Here is a 21,858-nt window from a genome sequence, read left to right as displayed (position 1 = left end):
TCTAGGAGGTGCAATCTGCTGGGTTCTCTCTCTAATCTCAAGACTGATGGTCACAATTGTGAATTCTGTGAGTTCCGCTGTCAGGGACCAGGGTTAAGCAACCCTCTGTCTCCTTTTTGATACTGCTTTCCAACGCTTGCAGTTAGCCACTGATTCCTTCCAAACCAATCATCGTTGAATTTGCGATTTCCAACTTGTGTCATGTTTATGTCCAATGGCCGATGAGCACCAATAAGTTTTATCTATACTTTCTCTTCATATGACAAGTAGATTTTCAACTTGATTCATGATGACTGCTTGTCTAGCTTGCTAACTAAGATTTTGAAAGCATAATGTTGACATGATCAATCCAATCAAAGCTTCGGTAGATATAACGTGATTTGACGTAATTTTATCTGTAGCCAAACTTCTTGGATGGGGACTTCTTAATGTAAATCTATGGCAGCACCCAAGGGGCTTGAATTCCCGAGCTCTCCCTGTAGATTTTGTGGTGACGTAGTGACCCCATGAGTGACAGAACACTGAGCCAATCACAGCACAAGTAGAGGACATTACCAACCCCTACTCTCTGTACTTTACACTGCCTGCCCCACCACCACCGAAAGCACTGAGCTAGGCTGAAACACCTGCATTTTGGAGCTGCCTTACTCAAAAGAAAGCAAAAGAGACCATGTTTGTATGAGGCTTTATTAACTTGTTGTTCTTTTACATTGTTTGCAAACTGATATGTGACACGTATTAATGCCAAAATAACATGCAAAACCGTCAACAACAATAACAAAAAATATATATTCGTATTTTTTTGCTAAACAGGTAGGCTCTACCCCACATGCCCTGAATGATGGGTTGCCACTGGTCTACTTTTGTAACTATGGTTCTATATTTGTGACTTGCCTTTCACCATCCCCTGTTAGATGTCTGCTTCTTTTGTCATGGTAGAACAAAGTTACAAAAACATGGCGAAAAGATGGTGGTATGTGAAGGGCCAGCCGTGTGAATGGTTGGAGCTTTTGGTCTAAATATAAGATTAGGCTGAGAAGGCAGCCGTGTTGAAATGTGAAATTTCTCTGACAAGACAATAAATACTCTTGTTTTTTTGAGAGAAAAAAAAGTATGTGAAGCCCTTGAGTTGCCTGACAAATTTCATGACTGTGATTGAGTAGTTCAAGTGATAGTTACTACATTTTTCATTTGGTGAACATTGATACATGGCTGATGTATTTTATAGTTACATATTAATACAAAAATAACAGACATTTATAATATAGCAAATAAAGAATATCCAACAGAGATTGGTAATTCTACAGTAAAACTTAAGACTAAAATACAAACTATGCCTTCCAATAATGAGAAAGTAAAGGGTGCTGTGTCCTCCCTGTGAACAAAAGTGTTTCATTTTTAAAAACCTGTTGGGAGCCACACTTGGGGCTCCAGGTTAAAGTAAATGAAAATAGGAGTATGTGTAATTTGAGACACTTATTTGATAATCCTGGAGTATGGAATGTTTTACTTTTAGGTGGACAAATTAAATAGAAATTATAACTAATGTGACTTTTTGTTTGGTAAAAAGGCTATCATTATAAATAAGAATTTGTTCTTAATTGACCTGCCTGGTAAAATAAAATAAAACAGACAGCTCAGCACTGTGTACTTAAAATGTAATATATGCTGTATTTGTTTATCCTGAAGGAGATATACAAATATGATATTACATTTCCATTCACATTTTAGTCATCTAGCAGATGCGCTTATCCAGAGAGACGTACAGTGCTGAGTACATACATTTTCATATTTTTTCGTAGCGGTCCCCAGTGTGAAACCCACAACCCTGGCTTTGCAAGCACCATGCTCTACCAACTGAGCCACACAGAACCATATCTAATGAAAAGGGGCTTAACCTCATTCAAAACCAGGGGAAAAAATAAAATCAATGTGGGATCTGACAGTTCCAGTGGGAATGGTAGATCATTTTGTTGTGAGACAAGAGTATAACTATGCCTGTGTTTAATCAAGAACGGAGACACGTGTTGATGACTAATCACGTGTGTCTTGTTAAAAAAAATATTGTGTCAAGAATGTACTTGTGGTAATATGTATTTGTAATGGCCTAATTAATCTTATCATTTCCTCGAGGTGATAGCCATACAGTCCCCAGAGGGTACCTATATGCATCCGATTAATTTGACCAGATCAGTGCAAGACCCCAGCCTCTCTAACCAGCTGAAAAACAGCCTCCACAACTGCCCTGTCTCTCAACTACTAGGCTGAGCGAAGCAACCTGTGTACAGCATCTGAGCTATCAATGCATGTGTCCTGAGACTAAGCACGTGGAGCAGGCATGGGGAGATCTTATCGAAACTTCTATCATGTTACTGGTTGTTGTTGTTGTTGTTTAATATAATAATAATAATAATATGGCAGGTTGATTGTGGGGGTCTACACACTGAAATTTGTAGTAATCTATATGCATTAAGGCATCTGTGGTCATAGGGCGTGACACGTATGTTTACGTCTGTTTGACCAAAGGGGGGACTGTAAAGGGAAAATGAATTGATCGATTATTTTCCAGTATTTGATTTACTGATTATATTAATTGGTATGTAATAAGCATGATTATATGTGTGGGAAGACATTTCCCTTATTAGTCTACAATTATCTGTTGGAACTAAGTAAAGATGTTCATACTTTTGACCTATTTAACTACCAATATCAAATGTCTGCCAGTGTTGAATGTTATGGTTAAAGTTTGAGTCGAGGGCACACATCTTTGACACTTTGCGATTCTGTAGCAGATGATATTGTGACTTCCTTCAAGCCTCTCAGGCTGGTGTTTATAGGACATTAGGTGCTGTGTGAACGATTTCTCCCCTGTACGTGTCAACTGATGTATGGTATGGTCTCTGAAAAATCCAAAACAATTGTCACACAGAGCACTGAAAATACTTTTTTCCTTTGTGTGTTTTCTGGTGTGCTTTGAGAGCTTCTAGCTGGCCAGAGGACTTCTTACACCTACGGACATTATAGGGTCTATGTCCAGTGTGGGTCTTCTTATGTGTCAACTGATGTCTCTTAAAATCTCTGGAAAAGCAAAAACATTTATCACATTGAGAGCATTTATATGGTCTTCCTGTGTGGATCATTTCATGTCTAATCCGTTGGGATCGTTCTCCAAATCCTTTCCCACACTCAAAGCATTTATATGGTCTCTCCCCAGTGTGAGTCCTTCTGTGTGTTTTAAGTGATTCAGCGCAGACATAGCTCTTCCCACAGTCTACACAATGATAGGGTTTCTCCCCTGTGTGAGTCCTCTGATGCGTTTGCATGACATATTTATTGTAGAAGCTTTTTCCACATTGCGGGCAGGTGGCTGGGGTCAGCTGTAAACTGTTTTCTTTTTTTGCTATGATTTTCCCAGACTTCAACATTGCGATGTACTCTTTGGGGTGGTCCCTCTTGAGGTGCCCATGGAAAAAGCGCTCTATGGTGAAGCCGAGCGCACATTGGGGGCATGGATAGAAGGACGACACACCTTTCGAGTCACCTAAAGGAAAGAGAAAAACAAAATTAATTGCAATTCTATTTCAATAAAGAGCCGTAGCTAATGAGCTAATGTAACACAATCATATGTCTACACATTAACTGCAATCCACCCCACCTATGTTACACACTGATATCAACATTATTCGCTTTCTCATCTGTACCTGGTGCAGTCCCTTGATCCAATGATGTCCTGCTGCAATCTTCAATCTTCAATCCTACTGAAACGTCATGCTCATCGTATTCACAGTCCTTTGAAGCAGAGATGAGGGTGAATTCAGTTGAGTCCGAAAGTCAGTTACCTTCAACAATTGGCTAAATACTAACTAGACCCAGCACTCAAGCTAGTATCTGCTCAAGAAAGCTATGCTTCGTGTTTGTGAAATTTTTACTTTATTATGAAGCATTAGGCTTAAAAAGCGACTGAATGCACCGATTGCACGTTTTTCTGTTGCTCGTGAAGAAAAACAAAATTTCAGTCTTGGGGGTGTGGTTCAATGTGGCAGATACTGGGTGTTTGTCCCCCATGAGACACCATAGGTACAAAGCTAGTACCACTTCCTCAAAACAGTCAGAATGAATCTAAGATAACTTATGAAATCAAGTTTTACAGAGGAGGTTTTAGTGGCACAATTTTACATCTAGCTAAGGTGTTTGGTGCAGTATAGATTAAGTACAAAAACACGCTACCTGTTGCCTTATGAAAACAAATTCTGAGACAATCTGCTGCGCTGCTGGACAGGTTTGTCTCACTAGGCAGGTTTCTATTGAACTAGGTTCATTTGACAAAAGAAATGTTGCAACAACAAAAAAGCTCTAAAGAGCGACATTTCTTCGTTCGACAGAATCGGTGAATCTTCTTGTTGTCAACAAATGATGATAGAAACAGTGTTTTTCGAATAAACGCTTGCCGAATAGTTTTGATGGTGCACGTAACTATAAAGCTCCACTCCACTCCACATTTAAATCTAAATTCCTACTCCTTTCTACAGTTGAAGTCGGAAGTTTACATACGCCTTAGCCAAATACATTTAAACTGAGTTTTTCACAATTCCTGACATTTAATCCTAGTAAAAATGACCTGTCTTAGGTCAGTTAGGATCACCACTTCATTTTAAGAATGTGAAATGTCAGAACAATAGTAGATAATGATTTATTTCAGCTTTTATTTATTTATTTCATCACATTCCCAGGGGGTCAGAAGTTTAAATACATTCAATTAGTATTTAGTAGCATTGCCTTTAAATTGTTTAACTTGGGTCAAACGTTTCAGGTAGCCTTCCACAACCTTCCCACAATAAGTTGGCTGAATTTTGGCCCATTCCTCCTGACAGAGCTGGTGTAACGGAGTCAGGTTATAAGCCTCCTTGCTCGAACACACTTTTTCAGTTCTGCCCACAACTTTTCTATTGGAGTGATGTCCACCCTGGGTCTCGACCCCGCCCTGTGCAACTGGGTACTGGACTTCCTGACGGGCCGCCCCCAGGTGGTGAAGGTAGGCAACAACATCTCCTCCCCGCTGATCCTCAACACTGGGGCCCCACAAGGGTGCGTTCTGAGCCCTCTCCTGTACTCCCTGTTCACCCACGACTGCGTGGCCACGCACGCCTCCAACTCAATCATCAAGTTTGCGGACGACACAACAGTGGTAGGCTTGATTACCAACAACGACGAGACGGCCTACAGGAAGGAGGTGAGGGCCCTCGGAGTGTGGTGTCAGGAAAATAACCTCACACTCAACGTCAACAAAACTAAGGAGATGATTGTGGACTTCAGGAAACAGCAGAGGGAACACCCCCCTATCCACATCGATGGAACAGTAGTGGAGAGGGTAGCAAGTTTTAAGTTCCTCGGCATACACATCACAGACAAACTGAATTGGTCCACTCACACAGACAGCATCGTGAAGAAGGCGCAGCAGCGCATCTTCAACCTCAGGAGGCTGAAGAAATTCGGCTTGTCACCAAAAGCACTCACAAACTTCTACAGATGCACAATCGAGAGCATCCTGGCGGGCTGTATCACCGCCTGGTACGGCAACTGCTCCGCCCTCAACCGTAAGGCTCTCGAGGTCTGCACAACGCATCACCGGGGGAAAACTACCTGCCCTCCAGGACACCTACACCACCCGATGTTACAGGAAGGCCATAAAGATCATCAAGGACATCAACCACCCGAGCCACTGCCTGTTCACCCCGCTATCATCCAGAAGGCGAGGTCAGTACAGGTGCATCAAAGATGGGACCGAGAGACTGAAAAACAGCTTCTATCTCAAGGCCATCAGACTGTTAAACAGCCACCACTAACATTGAGTGGCTGCTGCCAACACACTGACACTGACACTGACTCAACTCCAGCCACTTTAATAATGGGAATTGATGGGAAATTATGTAAATATATCACTAGCCACTTTAAACAATGCTACCTTATATAATGTTACTTACCCTACATTATTCATCTCATATGCATACGTATATACTGTACTCTATATCATCGACTGCATCCTTATATGTAATACATGTATCACTAGCCACTTTAACTATGCCACTTTGTTTACATACTCATCTCATATGTATATACTGTACTCGATACCATCTACTGTATCTTGCCTATGCTGCTCTGTACCATCACTCATTCATATATCCTTATGTACATATTCTTTATCCCCTTACACTGTGTATAAGACAGTAGTTTTGGAATTGTTAGTTAGATTACTTGTTGGTTATTACTGCATTGTCGGAACTAAAAGCACAAGCATTTCGCTACACTCGCATTAACATCTGCTAACCATGTGTATGTGACAAATAAAATTTGATTTGATAAATTTATTTTCTGAGGTCTTGGCTGATTTATTTTGATTTTCCCATCATGTCAAGAAAAGAGGCACTGAGTTGGAAGGTTGAAATACATCCACAAGTACACCTCTAATTGACTCAAATTATGTTAATTAGCCTAACAGAAGCGTCTAAAGCCATGACATAATTTTCTGGAATTTTCCAAGCTGTTTAAAGGCAGTCAACTTAGTGTATGTAAACTTCTGACCCACTGGAATTGTGATACAGTTACAAGTGAAATAAGCTGTCTGTAAACAATTGTTGGAAAAATGACTTGTGTCATGCACAAGTAATTTGATTTGAAGTAGATGTCCTAACCGACTTGCCAAAACTAGTTTGTTAACAAGAAATTAGTGGAGTGGTTGAAAAACTAGTTTTAATGACTCCAACCTAAGTGTGTGTAAACTTCCGATTTCAACTGTATATGTATATTTCAACGATAAAAACAATGCTTCATTGCAGGACAAAGATTGTCTTGACTTTCAAGAATGCCTAAATTGCTTCAACTTTGTTTTCTTGTTTGCTTAATGCATGTTTCACCATCCAAGTATTATTTCATATCTACAGGAGTGCAAGTCACACCATGGAACGGACCGTAGCGATATGTTGGCACATGAGAATTATTCGAACATGGCAAATATGAGTAAATTCTGGCAATCTATCCATTCTGGCTATTGCTCGCAACCTGAGACATAAAACAGATGGGTGGGAGGGCACACAGGCTGTCGACAATTTCTTTGCCTAAATGGATCATGGAAACACTTCATTTTTATTCGACACTTAGGCTTTTGCAAAACTTTATTTATTTTTTAGATGCGATTTCATTATGTCCAGCTGTTTTTAATCAACACAAGACAGTTCAATGGAATTTTCTATGTGAACTTTCTAAATGTCAACAGGATAAGTTAATGACAAAATAGCTAGAGTCTGTGTGCTCTGCCGTGCAATTGGATATGGCTCAATCACCGCAGTTCTTTATCCCATGTTAGTGAGCATTGTTGAAATCAAAACCCAACCCAAATCTCAAATCTCACAAAACTCAGTATTGGAAGATACTGACTTTATGACCAGAATTCACCTACTGACAATTTTTTGTCAATGGAATAAATGTTCCTGACTAATCTCGATGTCACATATGCTGTTTTCAATGAGAGAGGTTGGTTCTCGAGTTCAGATCTGGTTTATTTTCGCTACACCTATAGCCTACTTATTGTATGTCAGTAGCACACTCTAAATGCAGTCACATAGTGTCAGAAAACATGAAGGTTGAAGGCTAGTTTTGTGGTTTGGTGTACACAGCTTATAATAGGTAGGGTAAAGAATGTTCAAAACTAGTGGAACAAAAAAACGTTCAGTTTGACCATACAAAACATCTCAAAGTGTCTATTTCACTGTTATTAAATGCTTAAACTCACCCGCACATTATCACCTTCCATCTCACTGTCCTCCGTATCATCTGTATCCGAGTATGATGGTGATGTTTCCAACGGCTCCCAAGGCACTGACACTTTCACAATATTCTCATCTTCATTCTCTTCTTCCTTCACTGTAATTAAGGTAACCTCTTCATCTACTGGCAGAAGGGAGCATTCTTCAGACTCCTCTTTGACTGGGGCTGGTGAAGGCAGCACCTTACACAGAGAAAACGTATTTGGTGATAAAAGCTTGACGCCCATTCAAAAACAGTATGAGACTGCACCAGGAAGCAGGCGGGACTTTTATAGGGTATAACTCCTGGCTTTGCAAAGGTGCTTGCAAAGTGTTGAGGAGCTACTTACCTTGCCTTTAGGTCCACGCTCTTGCTCTGCGACTCCATGGACGTCTGAAACTGTTTCAAAGGAAGGATCTTGTCCACCAGTGTCCTCTTTTTTAAAAACCTGTAACATTTCAACTCCTAATGGCACAGCTGAAATCTGACATTCTTCAGCCTCCTCTTTAACCTCACTCCAATGCAATGATTGATCCTAGAACAGACCACGGTTGGTGTTAGAATAAACCATAGATCAATAAAACATCTAGCTGATTATTTTAGATATTGTATAATTCAATTGTTTCTCATTTTGAAGAATGGATCAAATTTGGCTCAACCTACAAAAAGCTCTTCTGTCTGACCAATATTTCCATATCTCACATATTGATCCATTGGATCCAATTTTCAGCAGATGATGATCAGACTCGTGACCTGTCAATAACAAAATAAACCACCCAAATGTTGAGTTAGATCAAAAGGCTTAACAACAAAGCAAAAATAAAAGGCAACAATGGCACCAATGTTGATGTTAGCTAAAGGGCAATTCCATAGTAACGGAATGATGATGAGACTCAGATTTTTCACTTGAAATGTACATCAAACAAAACAAATTAATTGCAAGTTAAGTTTAAGTCAATGTGTTTTTGTAAAATCTTCAATGCTAAACATTGCATTCACAATGCTAAGAGGACTAGGCCCACCAAATAAGTTGAGTGAACTGGCAAAAGAGTTGATTCCTCATTCAAAGTCAAGGCCAGTGTGAATAAAATGAATAACAAGTGAAGAAATCAAAACTATGAAATAACACATGGAATCATGTAGTAATGAAAAAAAAGTGTTAACTCAAAATATATTTTATATTTGAGATTCTTCAAAGTAGCCACCCTTTGCCTTGATGACAGCTTTGCACATTCTTGGCATTCTCAACCAGCTTCATAAGGCAGTTACCTGGAATGCATTTAAATTAACAGGAGTGTCTTGTTAAAAGTTCATTTGTTAAACATATTTCCTTCTTAATGCATTTGAGCCAATCAGTTGTGTTGTGACAAGGTAGGGGTGGTATACAGAAGATAGCCCTATTTGGTAAAAAACCAAGTCCATATTATGGCAAGAACAGCTAAAATAAACAAAAAGAAATGACAGTCCATCATTACTTTAAGACAGGAAGAGCAGCAGATTCAGAAAATGTCAAGAACTTTGAAAGTTTCTTCAAGTACAGTTGGAAAAACCATCACGCGCTATGATGAAACTGGCCCTCATGAGGACCGCCAAAGGAAAGGAAGACCCAAAGTTACCTCTGCTGCAGAGGATAAGAGCATTAGAGTTACCAGCCTTGCAGCCCAAATAAATGCTTCACAGAGTTAAAGTAACAGACACATTTCAACATCAACTGTTCAGAGGAGACTGTGTCAATAAGGCCTTCATGGTCGAATTGCTGCAAAGAAACCACTACTAAAGGACACCAATCATAAGAAGAGACTTGCTTGGTCTGATGAGTTCAAATTTGAGATTTTTGGTTCCAATTGCTATGTCATTGTGAGACGCAGTGTAGGTGAACGGATGATCTCTGCATGTGTGGTTCCCACCGTGAAGCGTGTGTGATGGTGCTTTGCTGGTGACACTGTCTGTGATTTATTTAGAATTCAAGGCACACTTAACCAGCATGGCTACCACAGCATTCTGCAGCGATACACCATCCCATCTGGTTTGTGCTTAGTGGGACTATCACTTGTTTTTAAAAAGGACAATGATCAAACACACTGCCAGGTTGTGTAAGGGCTATAAGACAAATAAGGAGAGTGATGGAGTGCTGCATTAGATGACCTGGCCTCCACAATCACCCGACCTCAACACAATTGAGATGGTTTGGGATGAGTTGAACCGCAGAGTGAAGGAAAAGCAGTCAACAATTGCTCAGCATTTGTGGGAAATCCTTCAAGACGGTTGGAAAAGCATTCCAGGAGAAGCTGGTTGAGAGAATGCCAAGAGTGTGAAAAGCTGTCATCAAGGCAAAGGGTGGCTACTTTGAAGAATATATTTTGATTTGTTAAAAACTTTTTTGGTTACTACATGATTCCCTGTGTTATTTCATAGTTTTGATGTCTTCACTATTATTCTACAACGTAGAAAATAGTACAAATAAAGAAAAACTCTTGAATGAGTGGGCGTGCCCAAACTTTTGACTGGAAATGTATATATAAATCATTGCTTAGAAAGCAGCTGTCATTTTCTGACCACGTGGCAAGAAAAACATTGGGTGCTCCTACCATCTCTGGCATCACATGAATTCATGGATTTGAGGGATAAACTAGCATTCAAATGAAAGCCAACCCTGATGTTATTTAGAAACCCAAATGATCATTTGAGAAGTTGATAAATAGCTTGTTTTTTTTATATAATATATATATATAATATATATATAATATATATGGCAGTGTGTTTATATATCATGAGGAAAGGAAAATTATGTGGCTATATTGAAGCAACATCAAGACATCAGTCAGGAAGTAAAAGCTTGGTCGAAAATGGGTCTTCCAAATGGACAATGACCCCAAGCATACTTCCAAAGTTGTGGCAAAACGGCTTAAGGACAACAAAGTCAAGGTATTGGAATGGCCATCACAAAGCCCTGACTTCAATCCTATAGAAAATGTGTGGGCAGAACTGAAAAGGTGTGTGCGAGCAACGAAGCCTACAAACCTGACTCAGTTACACTAGCTCTGTCAGGAGTAATGGGCCAAAATTCACCCAATTTATTGTGGGAAGCTTGTGGAAGGCTACCCAAAACGTTTGACCCAAGTTAAACAATTTAAAGACAGTGCTACCAAATACAAATTGAGTGTATGTAAACTTCTGACCCACTGGGAATGCGATGAAATAAATAAAAGCTGAAATAAATCATTCTCTCTACTATTAATCTGACATTTCACATTCTTAAAGTGATCCTAACTGACCTAAGACAGGTCATTTTTACTAGGATTAAATGTCAGGAATTGTGAAAAACGCAAGTTTAAATGTATTTGGCTAAGGTGTATGTAAACTTCCAACTTCAACTGTATATATAGTATGACTTTACTCGCATAAAAACTATGGATGAAAATGTGGTTAGCAGCTATTTTTCCATCCAATTGGCGACAGATTTTCATGTGACTATTCAAAAATTCACATAAAGAAATTATGCACATTTTCCCACCAGTGGTGCGTTTCCACCAAACAGACATGTAGATAAACGTCACAAAATGTGTACATTTTCATTTACTGAATACAAACCGATAGTTTTGTCACAAAAACGGTTGCATTAAATAGCAAATGTGCCTACTCTAGCCAACAGCTCACAGATACAGTGCAGGTAGACTCGTCTTAGTCTACATGAGATTATTTTGGATAAGAGCGAGAATATTTGTATTTGTCAAACTGCAGCTAAGCATCAATCATCACGTCACCAGAATAAGAACCTCTATATTTATTGGAAAGAAGCATCAAGATTACCAAGCACTTTCACCACCCTGTGAATTTAATAATTGAATTAATCGATCATAATAAACTGCATGGTTTCACTAGTCATATTGGAAGGACCTCACACCATATCACGTGACTCCAAGTTTACTTTGATATGGTTATATCAATATTTGTGCATAATTAATTTTACCAACACAAAACGATCCCAAACATGTCAAATTAACCAATTATCTGTCTGCGTTTGTAAACTGAACCGAACCTACCAGTTTCCTTCACAGCTGTGATTTTTTATATGGTATGAGTTTACTCACATAAAAACTGTGGATGGAAACATGGCTCCTGGCTATGACTGGTTGCCATCTATAGATACATGTACACTACAAGTATGTGGACACCTGCTCCTCAATCATCTTATTCCAAAATCATGTGCATTAATATGGAGTTGGTCCCCCCCTTTGCTGCCATAACAGCCTCCACTCTTCTGGGAAGGCTTTCCACTAGATGTTGGAACATTGCTGTGGGAACTTGCTTCCATTCAGCCACAAGAGCATTAGTGAGTTCGGGCACTGATGTTGGGCGTCAGGCCTGGCTCGCAGTTGGCGTTCCAAATCATCCCAAAGGCATTCGATTGGGTTGTGGTCAGGGCTCTGTGCAGGCCATTCATGTTCTTCCACTCCGATCTCGACAAACCATTTCTGTACGGAGATCACTTTTTGCACGGGGGGCATTGTCATGCTGAAACAGGAAAGGGCTTTCCCCAAAATGTTGCCACAAAGTTAGAAGCACAGAACATTCTAGAATTTCATTGTTTACTGTTGCGTTAAGATTTCCCTTTACTGGCTCCAAGGGGTCTAGCCCAAACCATGAAAAACAGCCCCCAGACCATTATTCCTCCTCCACCAAACTTTACCGTTAGCACTAGGCATTGGGGCAGGTAGCGTTCTTCTGTCATTCACCAAACCCAGATGGTGAAGTGTGATTTATCACTCCAGAGAACGCATTTCCACTGCTCCAGAGTCCAAAGTTGGCAAGCTTTACACCACTACAGCCGACGCTTGGCATTGCGCATGGTGATCTTAAGCTTCTGTGCGGCTACTCGGCCATGCAAACCCATTTCATGAAGCTCCTAAAGAACAGTTATAACTAGCAACAGCTGAAATAGCCAAATCCACTATTTGAAGGGGTGTCCACATGTAGTGCATATAGTATACACAAGTTCATTGAGGGTTGTCTGTTAGAAGAGCGCAAACGGTACATGTCGCTGCTGTTATTGTCCCAGTTCCAATAATTTCAATATCGATGTGAGTGATTCATTTGCGCGAGCTACTAATTATACAGTAGAACAAGCTAATCAATTCCAGAATTGAGTGACCATTTGGTAAATATTGGTGCGTATGCAGTTTCTAAAATACAAATTTAGCAAGATACAAGTCATCTGAAAACGTGTGTTCCGAATAACTTATGCATTGGTCTTAAAAATATCACGACTTGTTTCAGCATATTGATTATGAATTTAAAAAACCGTTTTGATACTCGGCCATATCAAAAAGCCATGACAACAGGAAGCAGCAACAGTATAATTGAATGCATGTTTAAGCAATATAAATTATTTTTAAAATTCAACAGGATACTTACTACATTCAGGTAAAAACGACTTTGATTTATTGATTTTGATGATATTGGTTCAATGAAAATGTTAAGTGTACGTGGAATTGCTCTAAACTAACTAACGTTAGCTAACGTTAACCTAGCTAGCTATTGTAGATAATTGGTTCTAGATGGCTTTTATAGTTAATGTTAGCTACACACCCAACGTATCTAATGGCAATATTATAAAGCTCATATGTTTAGAAAAATATATATGCAGAAAATATATTTACCTGTCTGTAGCTAGCTACATGGACGCTTTTCAGAATTATCTGTGAGGGTCGGGTAAAAGCGGTTATGTCTAGAAGGGGTACAGTTTTCGTCAAAATTGAATTTTCGTAGTAGAGTTTAGGGGAATTTACGCAGAAGGTTATGAGAATTAGAGTAGCACGTTATGGCCATTAGATTAAGGTTAGGAAAATAGTTGGGGTTAGCTAAAATGCAAAAATATGTACGTCAATTCGACAAAAATCTGTATCCCATCTAGACAGGGCCGGGAAAAGCAGGGTAAAACAGATATCTGTGTATAATGACGAGATGCTCAAGTCTCCGCCCTAACAATGGGAGTTGGTTGTCCGAAAGTCGTGAAGGAAGGTGACAAGCTTGGATCCAAAATAAGCCCATAGGATCGCATCGTGCTTTTTTTGGACAGACGTTGGCGAGAGTGAAACCTCTCGCTTTGTCTCTTCCTCTCGGAGGAAAAGTTTATTATTTACATACGGAAACACGAGAAGACCAAATACCACCGAGTTTGAAAATACTTTCCTATTTTACTGCCAAGTGCTGTGCATACATGAAAGTGAATCCTACTACCCTACGTTTGTCATAGAACGAAAAGGACCGTCGAATGATTTAACTAGAGACCAATGTACGAAGAAGAACATACTTATAGGGAGTATTTTATTACATTATATATACACTGAACAAAAATATAAACGCAACATGTAAAGTGTTGGTCCCATGTGTTTTGAGCTGGAATGAAATATCCCAGAAATGTTCCATATGCACAAAAATCTTATTTTTCTCAAATTTGGTGCACACATTTGTTTACATCCATGTTAGTGAGCATGTTTCCTTTGCCAAGATAATCCATCCACCTGACAGGTGTGGTATTTCAAGAAGCTGATTAAACAGCATGATCATTACACAGGAGCACCTTTTGCTGGGGACAATAAAAGGCCACTCTGAAATTTGCAGTTTTGTCACACAACACACTGCGACAGATGTCTTGAGTTTTGAGGGAGCGTGCAATTGGTATGCTGACTGTAGAAATGTTCAACAGAGCTATTGCCAGAGAATGTAATGTTTATTTATCTACCATAACGCAATTTTAGAGACTTTGGCAGTACGTCCAACCAGCCTCACAACCGCAGTCCACATATATGCAGTCATGTGAGATAACGGTTTGCTGATGTCGACGTTGTGAACAGTGTGCCCCATGGTGGTGGACGGGTTAGGGTATGGGCAGGTATAAGCTACGGACAGCAAACACAATTGCCTTTTATAAATGGCAATTTGAATGCACAGAGATACCGTGATGAGATCCTGAGGACCATTGTCATGACATTCATCCGCCGCCATCACCTCATGTTTCAGCATGATAATGCACGGCCCCATGTCACAAGGATATGTACACAGTTGCTGGAAGCTGAAAATGTCCCAGTTCTTCTATAGCTTGCATACTCACCTCACGAGCATTGTTTGGGATGCACTGGATCGACATGTACGACAGTGTTCCAGTTCCCGCCAATATCCAGCAACTTTGCACAGCCACTGAAGGAGAGTGGGACAACATCAACAGCCTGATCAACTCTATGCAAATGAGATGTGTCGCACTGCATAATGCAAATGGTGTTCACACCAGATACTGACTGTTTTTCTGTTCCACCTACCCCACATTTTCCAGGAATCATCTTATCGTGTTACTGAATGTATCCAGAGTATTTTCAGATTTTCTAATCAACAAATGTGGCATAAACTACAGTAGAATGCATGTAAAATCAACAGTGTAAGGTTTGGATTCAGTGTACACACCTTTGGTCTAATAATTTTCCCATAATTTCCAAACTGTGCCTTATCAATCGCTACCATGGTTATGCAAATGCTTTGCATACTTATTCTGTAAGAAATATTTCAATTTAGCCTTATACATATAGGCCAATTCCCATATAAAGAGTTAATATGTATTTTTAACACTATAATTTGTTTGCGAGCATGATAGCTGTACTTTTTAATTGACGCAGCTTGTTTGCCATCAGCCAATCGGCATATCTCAACAAGTTCAAAACACGTGAATGCATCCAACTTGTATTTACGACTTCACAACTGATAATTACCACCTTCCCACTTGGTTATGAGCACAGCACAAGGTCAACTTTGGATAGACCTAGGGACAAGTTTACAAAGGGAAAAAAAGCATCCTTGAATTTAGTGTATGCCTCTGCCTTTAATATTTGAAAACTACAGGTCTAAAGATAATCATTAGGTCACAGCTATTGCCCTACAATGCAAGTAGCTTTATTAGAATAAGTCCAAAATGTGGAGTCTTCTCCAGTGCTAGCAATGGAATGATCTAAGTCTCCTAAGAAAATCATTGCCAATACTGGCAAGGAAAGACATTTCATTAAATCACAACTCAGTAGCTTTTCAATAGAATTCTGTTTCATTTATTTCAATCGGATTGCAACAATCATACAAACAGTACAAAATAATTATTTCAGAAACACAAATTACAGGAATTTGTAGAAGATATAGGCCATTACTGTCATTATTAAGCTGTCCCTGCACTTCCAGCCAGGGTAAATCTAATTGTATGAATGTTGTCTTGAGGTGACAGGTGCATTTTGGTCATGTCAGTTGTTCATCTGTGAAATGAAATAAACATGAATCATGTTAGTAACATGCTGACAAATAACACTGGATAACAATTAAAAACATTGAGGGAGTGTGTGTGTGTGTATATACTGTTCACACCTCTTCTGAGGATCTAAATCATTGGTTTTCTCAACCAATGAAATTAATGACCACAAGGTGCAAGACAGTGTGGGCTAATAAGAAATCTGCAAAGGCCCTCTCCTGGGAGATGGACAGGAAGTCTCCTTTGTTATCTGGATTAATCTGGATACGCAGGCAGACTGTAGGCAGGGAGGGACCAAAGAGAAGATCGATTATTCAGCAATAATGGTGGCTACCATTGATTCTCTTCATATTTCAGTGACGTATAATACTGCTGAATGTCACAAGATTATGCAAATAAATCGTGAAGTGTGTCAATTACCTCCAAGGATGAAGGCGCCAACACATGATATGAATCCGGCCAAGAAGCTGTTGAATGGGAAGGTGCCAACCAGCAAACAGTACAGAAACTGCAATGCACCGGTTAGCAAGATGTAGAAAAGGTACGCGTCGACCACTTTCAATTTATTCGATGTTTTGGTCGTGTATTCTTCCAGGAATCGAGAAATAACTGAAATCACCGAGTTTGACATGTTTTCTTATGAACAAAAGGTACAGAGAGAATCAAACTGTTTGTCAAATACGCTTCCGTCAGACGTAGCGCAAAAATGACGTGTCAATAAAACTGGTGTAACAATAACAACATTCCCTCTTGAACATATAATCCACTGTACAGTAGTTCCATGTTAATAAACAACGACCATCTGTCGACTTTGATTCTACGTGGTATGACTATGTCCCTGTATGACTTTAGTTTGCGATGAACGATATTGAACCAATGTAAATTAGTGGATTTAAGAAAAGTGAGCACTTTGGTTTGATAACCGTTGTGCATGGTAGACACTAAGGCTTGATTATTTCCTTTTTATGAATTTATCAATTCTAGTTGTAATTTGATTTATTCTGTTGATCATAAAGTGTGTAAATATAACAATAAATGTTTCCTGAACGTTCGTATATCTCTAAGATATAGGACAGACACTTCGGAACAAACGTCCTTTAGATCCTTTTTTGGAGTGTGCAGAGCTGTCATCAAGGCAAAGGGGGACTACTTTGAAGAATCTCAAATATAAAATATATTTAGATTTGTTTAAAACATTTTTGGTTACTACATGATTCCCTATGTGTTATTTCATAGTTTTGATGTCTTCACTATTATTCTACAATGTAGAAAATAAAGAAAAACCCTGGATGCGTAGGTGTGTCCAAACTTTTGAGTGGTACTGTATATATTTATTTTACTTTAATGGATCTTAAAAATCAAATAGCAAATGATCCTTGATATGACCTTCTTAAAGCAATTCTTTATAGCTTAGTAGAGCGTTTTCAGATCAAGCATTAATTGCCTCTTAGACAGTGCTTAGACTGTTCAGTGCTGAAAATAAGGGTTATACATGTTCAAAATAAATAATGTTTCCTGATCTTTCTTATATCTCTCACATATAGGACAGACAATTCCAAACTTCCTTTTGAATCTTTTGCAGACTACCTGTTCCATGAAGTGAATTTGTTATACAATGCTTTTGTATGGGTTAATAGTAAGGCCCAAAATAATTTTCCTAATTGGATATAAAAAAAATGTATACTCTTAAAATAATTCAAACTCAAATAGCTAAATGTTTCTTGGTATGACCTTCTTAAAACAATTCCATATAGCTTAGTACCTATAACAATACTGAACCAAAGTAAGTTTGTGGAAATAATCATGAATAGTGAGCACTTTGGTTTGATAACAGTTTTGCATAATAGACATTTAATAGGGATTTTGTTTTTGAAGTGTGTGCCCTCTCTGTAAGTCAGTATCTGGCCCTCATGGTGCCCCACATCCATGTCCATTCTGAAGAGCACAGAAGCCAAGATCCTTGACAGTTAGTCCACTTATCTAATATGTCTGAAAGTATTTCACAGGTACACACCAGTCCTGACTTGACTACTTGATTATGTCACATTGTATCGCCCGCACTTTTTGTGGTCTCACCTCCATTTTTCTCCTTTTCCGAGACTCAAAATGATGTGTGGGCTCGTTTTGTGTCCCTGCCCAATCAGGATTTGGACCCTAACTGTCACCAACAGGAACCAGCTAAATGCTCCCAAGCCTGGTACTCTCTGTCCCCTTCTCTATAGTGTTTTTGTCAGTCAGTACCAAATACTCACTTTTCCAGTGGAGTGGACATACCTTTTGTACTACATTGAGTCCGCCTACCATTTCCCTTTTCCTCCTCTATTCCAGTTGCACAGACACCTCTTAGGATGGTCCATGATATGGATTTGGGGGAGGGGTAGGGTTTTGGATACTTAACCTAGACCCTTCTGTCGCTCTCAACCACACTTTGTGTTTGACTTGCTGGGTTTCGGACAGACCCCAATTCCCCATGGACTCAGCTCTGGCTGAGGAGCAGTCAGTCAGCACTGGAGGCGGGCCCTTGACCTGGATCGCATGCTCCTATTGGGTCACTGTCTGGACTGCTACTTGGCAGCATCTTATGCCATTCAATACCCTGAGAGGTCAGAGGAGAAGTTTACATTGACACACTCTTTAGAGGCTAATCTTTGGCTTTATGATGAAAAGCATATGAACTTGGAGTAACATGGCTCTTTCTTCCTTTCCCTATCCAAGTCAGTCACCTGATTCTGGTTGACCGCTGGGGCTTCCAGCCCATGCCTGTAGACGCAACCTCAGGATTGACCAGACCAGGCTGCCCTTGGACCCGAATAGCCTTTTCCACACTTTTCAACCCACTGGCATTGATCTGAGCCGCAGGACCCTCGGGTGAGAGGGGACTGGTTGTCTGAGTGGCATGGCTTGTGGTTCAGGGATTAAAGATAATATAGATAATATATTATAATATAACTCTTTCTTTTGATATTTTGTCTCCTTTTTTCCCTAATCTTTACGACCCCATCTTTATTTCCCAGGTCAAAAATTAGTTAACAGATTTGGTCCGGATTTCAATGGGAGGTTTCAGGGCCTACTTGATAAAGACACTATAGACAGATTGGCTGACATTGTCATGAAAATGATGCGCTCACATTGATGTGGCCGGAAGGTGTCCTTTAGGATACTGAACAGTCCTATATCTAGCAACAATGACAAGAAGCTGCCTCGTGGGTAATTGTAAGTGGCTAATTTCAGCTCGTTGTATCTTGTTATTGATACCATGTCTTGTTTTGGCTGATGTCATGTCTATGCTAATATAGCAAAATTTCGCTAGCTAGCTAATCAATATCACCATTCACTAGCTAGCTAAGAATGTATTTGAGAGACAAGTGATCATTGTGCAAATGTATTTGTCTTTTCAATAAACATTTTCAGACAAAATATAGTCTGGTGTTTAAACTTCCCATGTCACCACGCTCCGCCGCGGACAACTGGTTTCCAGTCGAAGCTCATATCAACTACAAGACTATGGTACTTGCCTACGGAGTAGAAAAAGGAACTGCCCTTCCCTCCCTTCAGGCTATGCTCAAACCTTACAACCCAACCTGAGCATTCCGTTCTGTCACTGCTCGTCTGTTGGCCCTCCTACCCCTACAGCAGTTCCCACTCAGGACAGTCCAAGCTTTTCTCTGTCCCCCAGAAGCTAGGACAGCAGAGCTGTCAATGAATATCTTAAATAATCCCATAGCACCCCTCCTCACAGATCTTCCTGGTCAAATGTAGCGTAAAGTCACCTATCACCCATAGTGGTAGGAGAAACATTTGTAAATAAGAAATCATAACCAAGCCAATACTTAATTTTTGATTTTTTTAACCTTTTATTTTAACAGGGAATAATGTGCTCTGTATAGCGTGTGTGTGTGTGTGTGTGTGTCCATTCAATACTTTAAATTGCATTAAAACTAATAGCAGGTTTATCCATCTCGGTGGAGACCCTAGGAACCTGAAGAGTTAACCAATCCTGTAAACGGGTTAGGTGACTCGGGTGTCTATACTTCAACAGAAAAGTTAGATTATATGGAAGTGTATGAAGTAAACAAAAAAGGGAGTAATGTAGAGATGTACGGGTCTTTAGCGAAGTCCAGCCAACCTTTTGATACAGGATGCAGTGATGAGTATCAAAACTGTTGCCTGTAACAAAATGAAGGGCACTATGGTAGATGGCATATACAGGTTTAAGAGTAGTAGCAGCTGCACTTTGATAAATAATATCACCATAATCAAGAACAGATAAGAAGGTTTACTGAATAATCTGCTTGCTACTTTTTAGAGAAAGGCACAATCTGTTTCTGCTTTTTAACCAGCTCATCTGTTTAAAAAAAAAAAAGTCAAATCCATATCAATCCAAGTGCCTAAGTATTTTTATGCATGAACACATTCAAACCATCTAATGAGTAAACATGTAGTTCCTCTGAAACATTCATAAGAGAGTTTAAAAACGACATGTATTTTGTTTTAAATTAGCAAGGGATTCCGGCATAGCTATACAATCTGACTGGAGTTTTGACACAGCCAGATCAACAGTTTGGGCAATAGCATACATAATAGTACCATCCACATATAGATTAAATTGACAGTTTTTAACAGATTGACCAATGGTGTTTATATAAATAATGAAGAGAACAGGTCCCAAAATGTACCCCTGTGGTGCATCTTTATGTACAGTACTTCAAGAAATGAACTTAACCCCGTCAATCACAATGGCCTGTAAGATATTTTTTTTATTTGACCTTTTATTTTACTAGGCAAGTCAGTTAAGAACAAAATCTTATTTTCAATGACAGCCTAGGAACAGTGGGTTAACTGCCTGTTCAGGGGCAGAACAACAGATTTTGTACCTTACCTTGTCAGCTCGGGGATTTGAACTTGCAACCTTTCAGTTACTAGTCCAATGCTCTAACCACTAGGCTAGCCTGCCGCCCCATGAATCCATGAACAGGCATCAGAGCTCAGGCCTATCGAGGACAACTTATTCAATAAAATAGCATGATCAACAGAAAAACTTTTGACAGGTCTACAAACAGCACATTTCATTATAGAGTCTAAAGTATTGACATGACCATTAACAACTAAAATGGTTGCTGTAATAGTGTTATGCCTAGGCCTAAACCCTTATTGGTTTACATTCAAAATACATTTCTCATGTAAAAAAAGAGCTAAGTTGTACATTTACCAAGCATTCAAGAATCTTAGCTAAACAGGAAGCCTTGAAATGGGCCAATAATTATTAAGATCACTACTAACCCGGCCTTTATGGAGTGGCAGCACTGATTTCCATACTTTTAAAGTATTACCTGAAACAATGTTTAAAAATGTGGGTTACTGAGCCAACAATGATGGGAGCTGCACACTTCAGCCGACCAGGATCCAATTGTTCGGCCCCTCTGGATTTCTTATTGTCTATTGCTAGCAAAGCATTCAGGACTTGTTTTTCTGTAAATAGCCTAAAATAATAATTTCTCTTATCCTTCAACAAGTTTCCCCTATCAGCATCCAGCCCAACATCATTTGGTCTATCCCTATTAGAAATAGCACAAGGAATATAAATTGGAATTACTTTTCCAAGGTTACCCCCATAAGGCCTGAGGCTGCAGGCAATGTAAATATGAGGAACTCTGAGTAACCAATGATGGAATGTTATAAACTGACTTACGTGGTCTTTGGTTGCTATCGTGCAACAGCGCAAGCCCTCTCCTTGATTTGAAAACTGAGGGGGTATTCAAGTTTATGGAATTCAC

The 21,858-nt window shown here is 39.5% G+C and overlaps 2 protein-coding genes and 1 long non-coding RNA gene across 5 annotated transcripts; 1 reads left to right on the top strand and 2 right to left on the bottom strand.

Moving 5' to 3' along the window:
- Positions 1-668: 668 nt before the first annotated feature.
- On the bottom strand, positions 669-13,888 carry LOC118359100 (zinc finger protein 774-like). 3 transcript variants are annotated; one of them, XM_035737338.2, is made up of 6 exons: positions 13,461-13,888; positions 8,503-8,553; positions 8,150-8,335; positions 7,787-8,002; positions 3,702-3,789; positions 669-3,541 (listed from the first exon to the last, which is right to left on the bottom strand). In XM_035737338.2, exons 2-6 carry the CDS (start codon positions 8,512-8,514, stop codon positions 2,922-2,924), a joined length of 1,122 nt encoding a protein of 373 aa, XP_035593231.1. In that variant the 5' UTR covers positions 8,515-8,553; positions 13,461-13,888; the 3' UTR covers positions 669-2,921. The 3 variants fall into 3 exon arrangements, with proteins under 3 accessions (XP_035593231.1, XP_035593230.1, XP_035593232.1); XM_035737337.2 differs by having other exon boundaries at positions 8,464-8,553; positions 13,461-13,887; XM_035737339.2 differs by lacking the exon at positions 8,503-8,553 and having other exon boundaries at positions 13,461-13,886.
- A 1,978-nt stretch (positions 13,889-15,866) lies between these two features.
- LOC118359099 (dolichyl-diphosphooligosaccharide--protein glycosyltransferase subunit DAD1-like) lies at positions 15,867-16,827 on the bottom strand. Its single transcript, XM_035737336.1, has 3 exons — positions 16,505-16,827; positions 16,201-16,361; positions 15,867-16,091 (listed from the first exon to the last, which is right to left on the bottom strand). Exons 1-2 carry the CDS (start codon positions 16,713-16,715, stop codon positions 16,231-16,233), a joined length of 342 nt encoding a protein of 113 aa, XP_035593229.1. The 5' UTR covers positions 16,716-16,827; the 3' UTR covers positions 15,867-16,091; positions 16,201-16,230.
- A 135-nt stretch (positions 16,828-16,962) lies between these two features.
- Positions 16,963-19,501, top strand: LOC118359098 (uncharacterized). The gene is made up of 2 exons (XR_004820591.2): positions 16,963-18,687; positions 18,800-19,501. It is a non-coding gene; the product is annotated as an uncharacterized LOC118359098 (long non-coding RNA).
- Positions 19,502-21,858: the final 2,357 nt, after the last annotated feature.

The sequence above is a fragment of the Oncorhynchus keta genome, chromosome 26, assembly GCF_023373465.1.
Source record: "Oncorhynchus keta strain PuntledgeMale-10-30-2019 chromosome 26, Oket_V2, whole genome shotgun sequence".
NCBI classification, from domain to species: Eukaryota; Metazoa; Chordata; class Actinopteri; order Salmoniformes; family Salmonidae; genus Oncorhynchus; species Oncorhynchus keta.
Note: the sequence above shows the minus strand (reverse complement) of the source record. Positions and strands in the feature narration are given on the sequence as shown.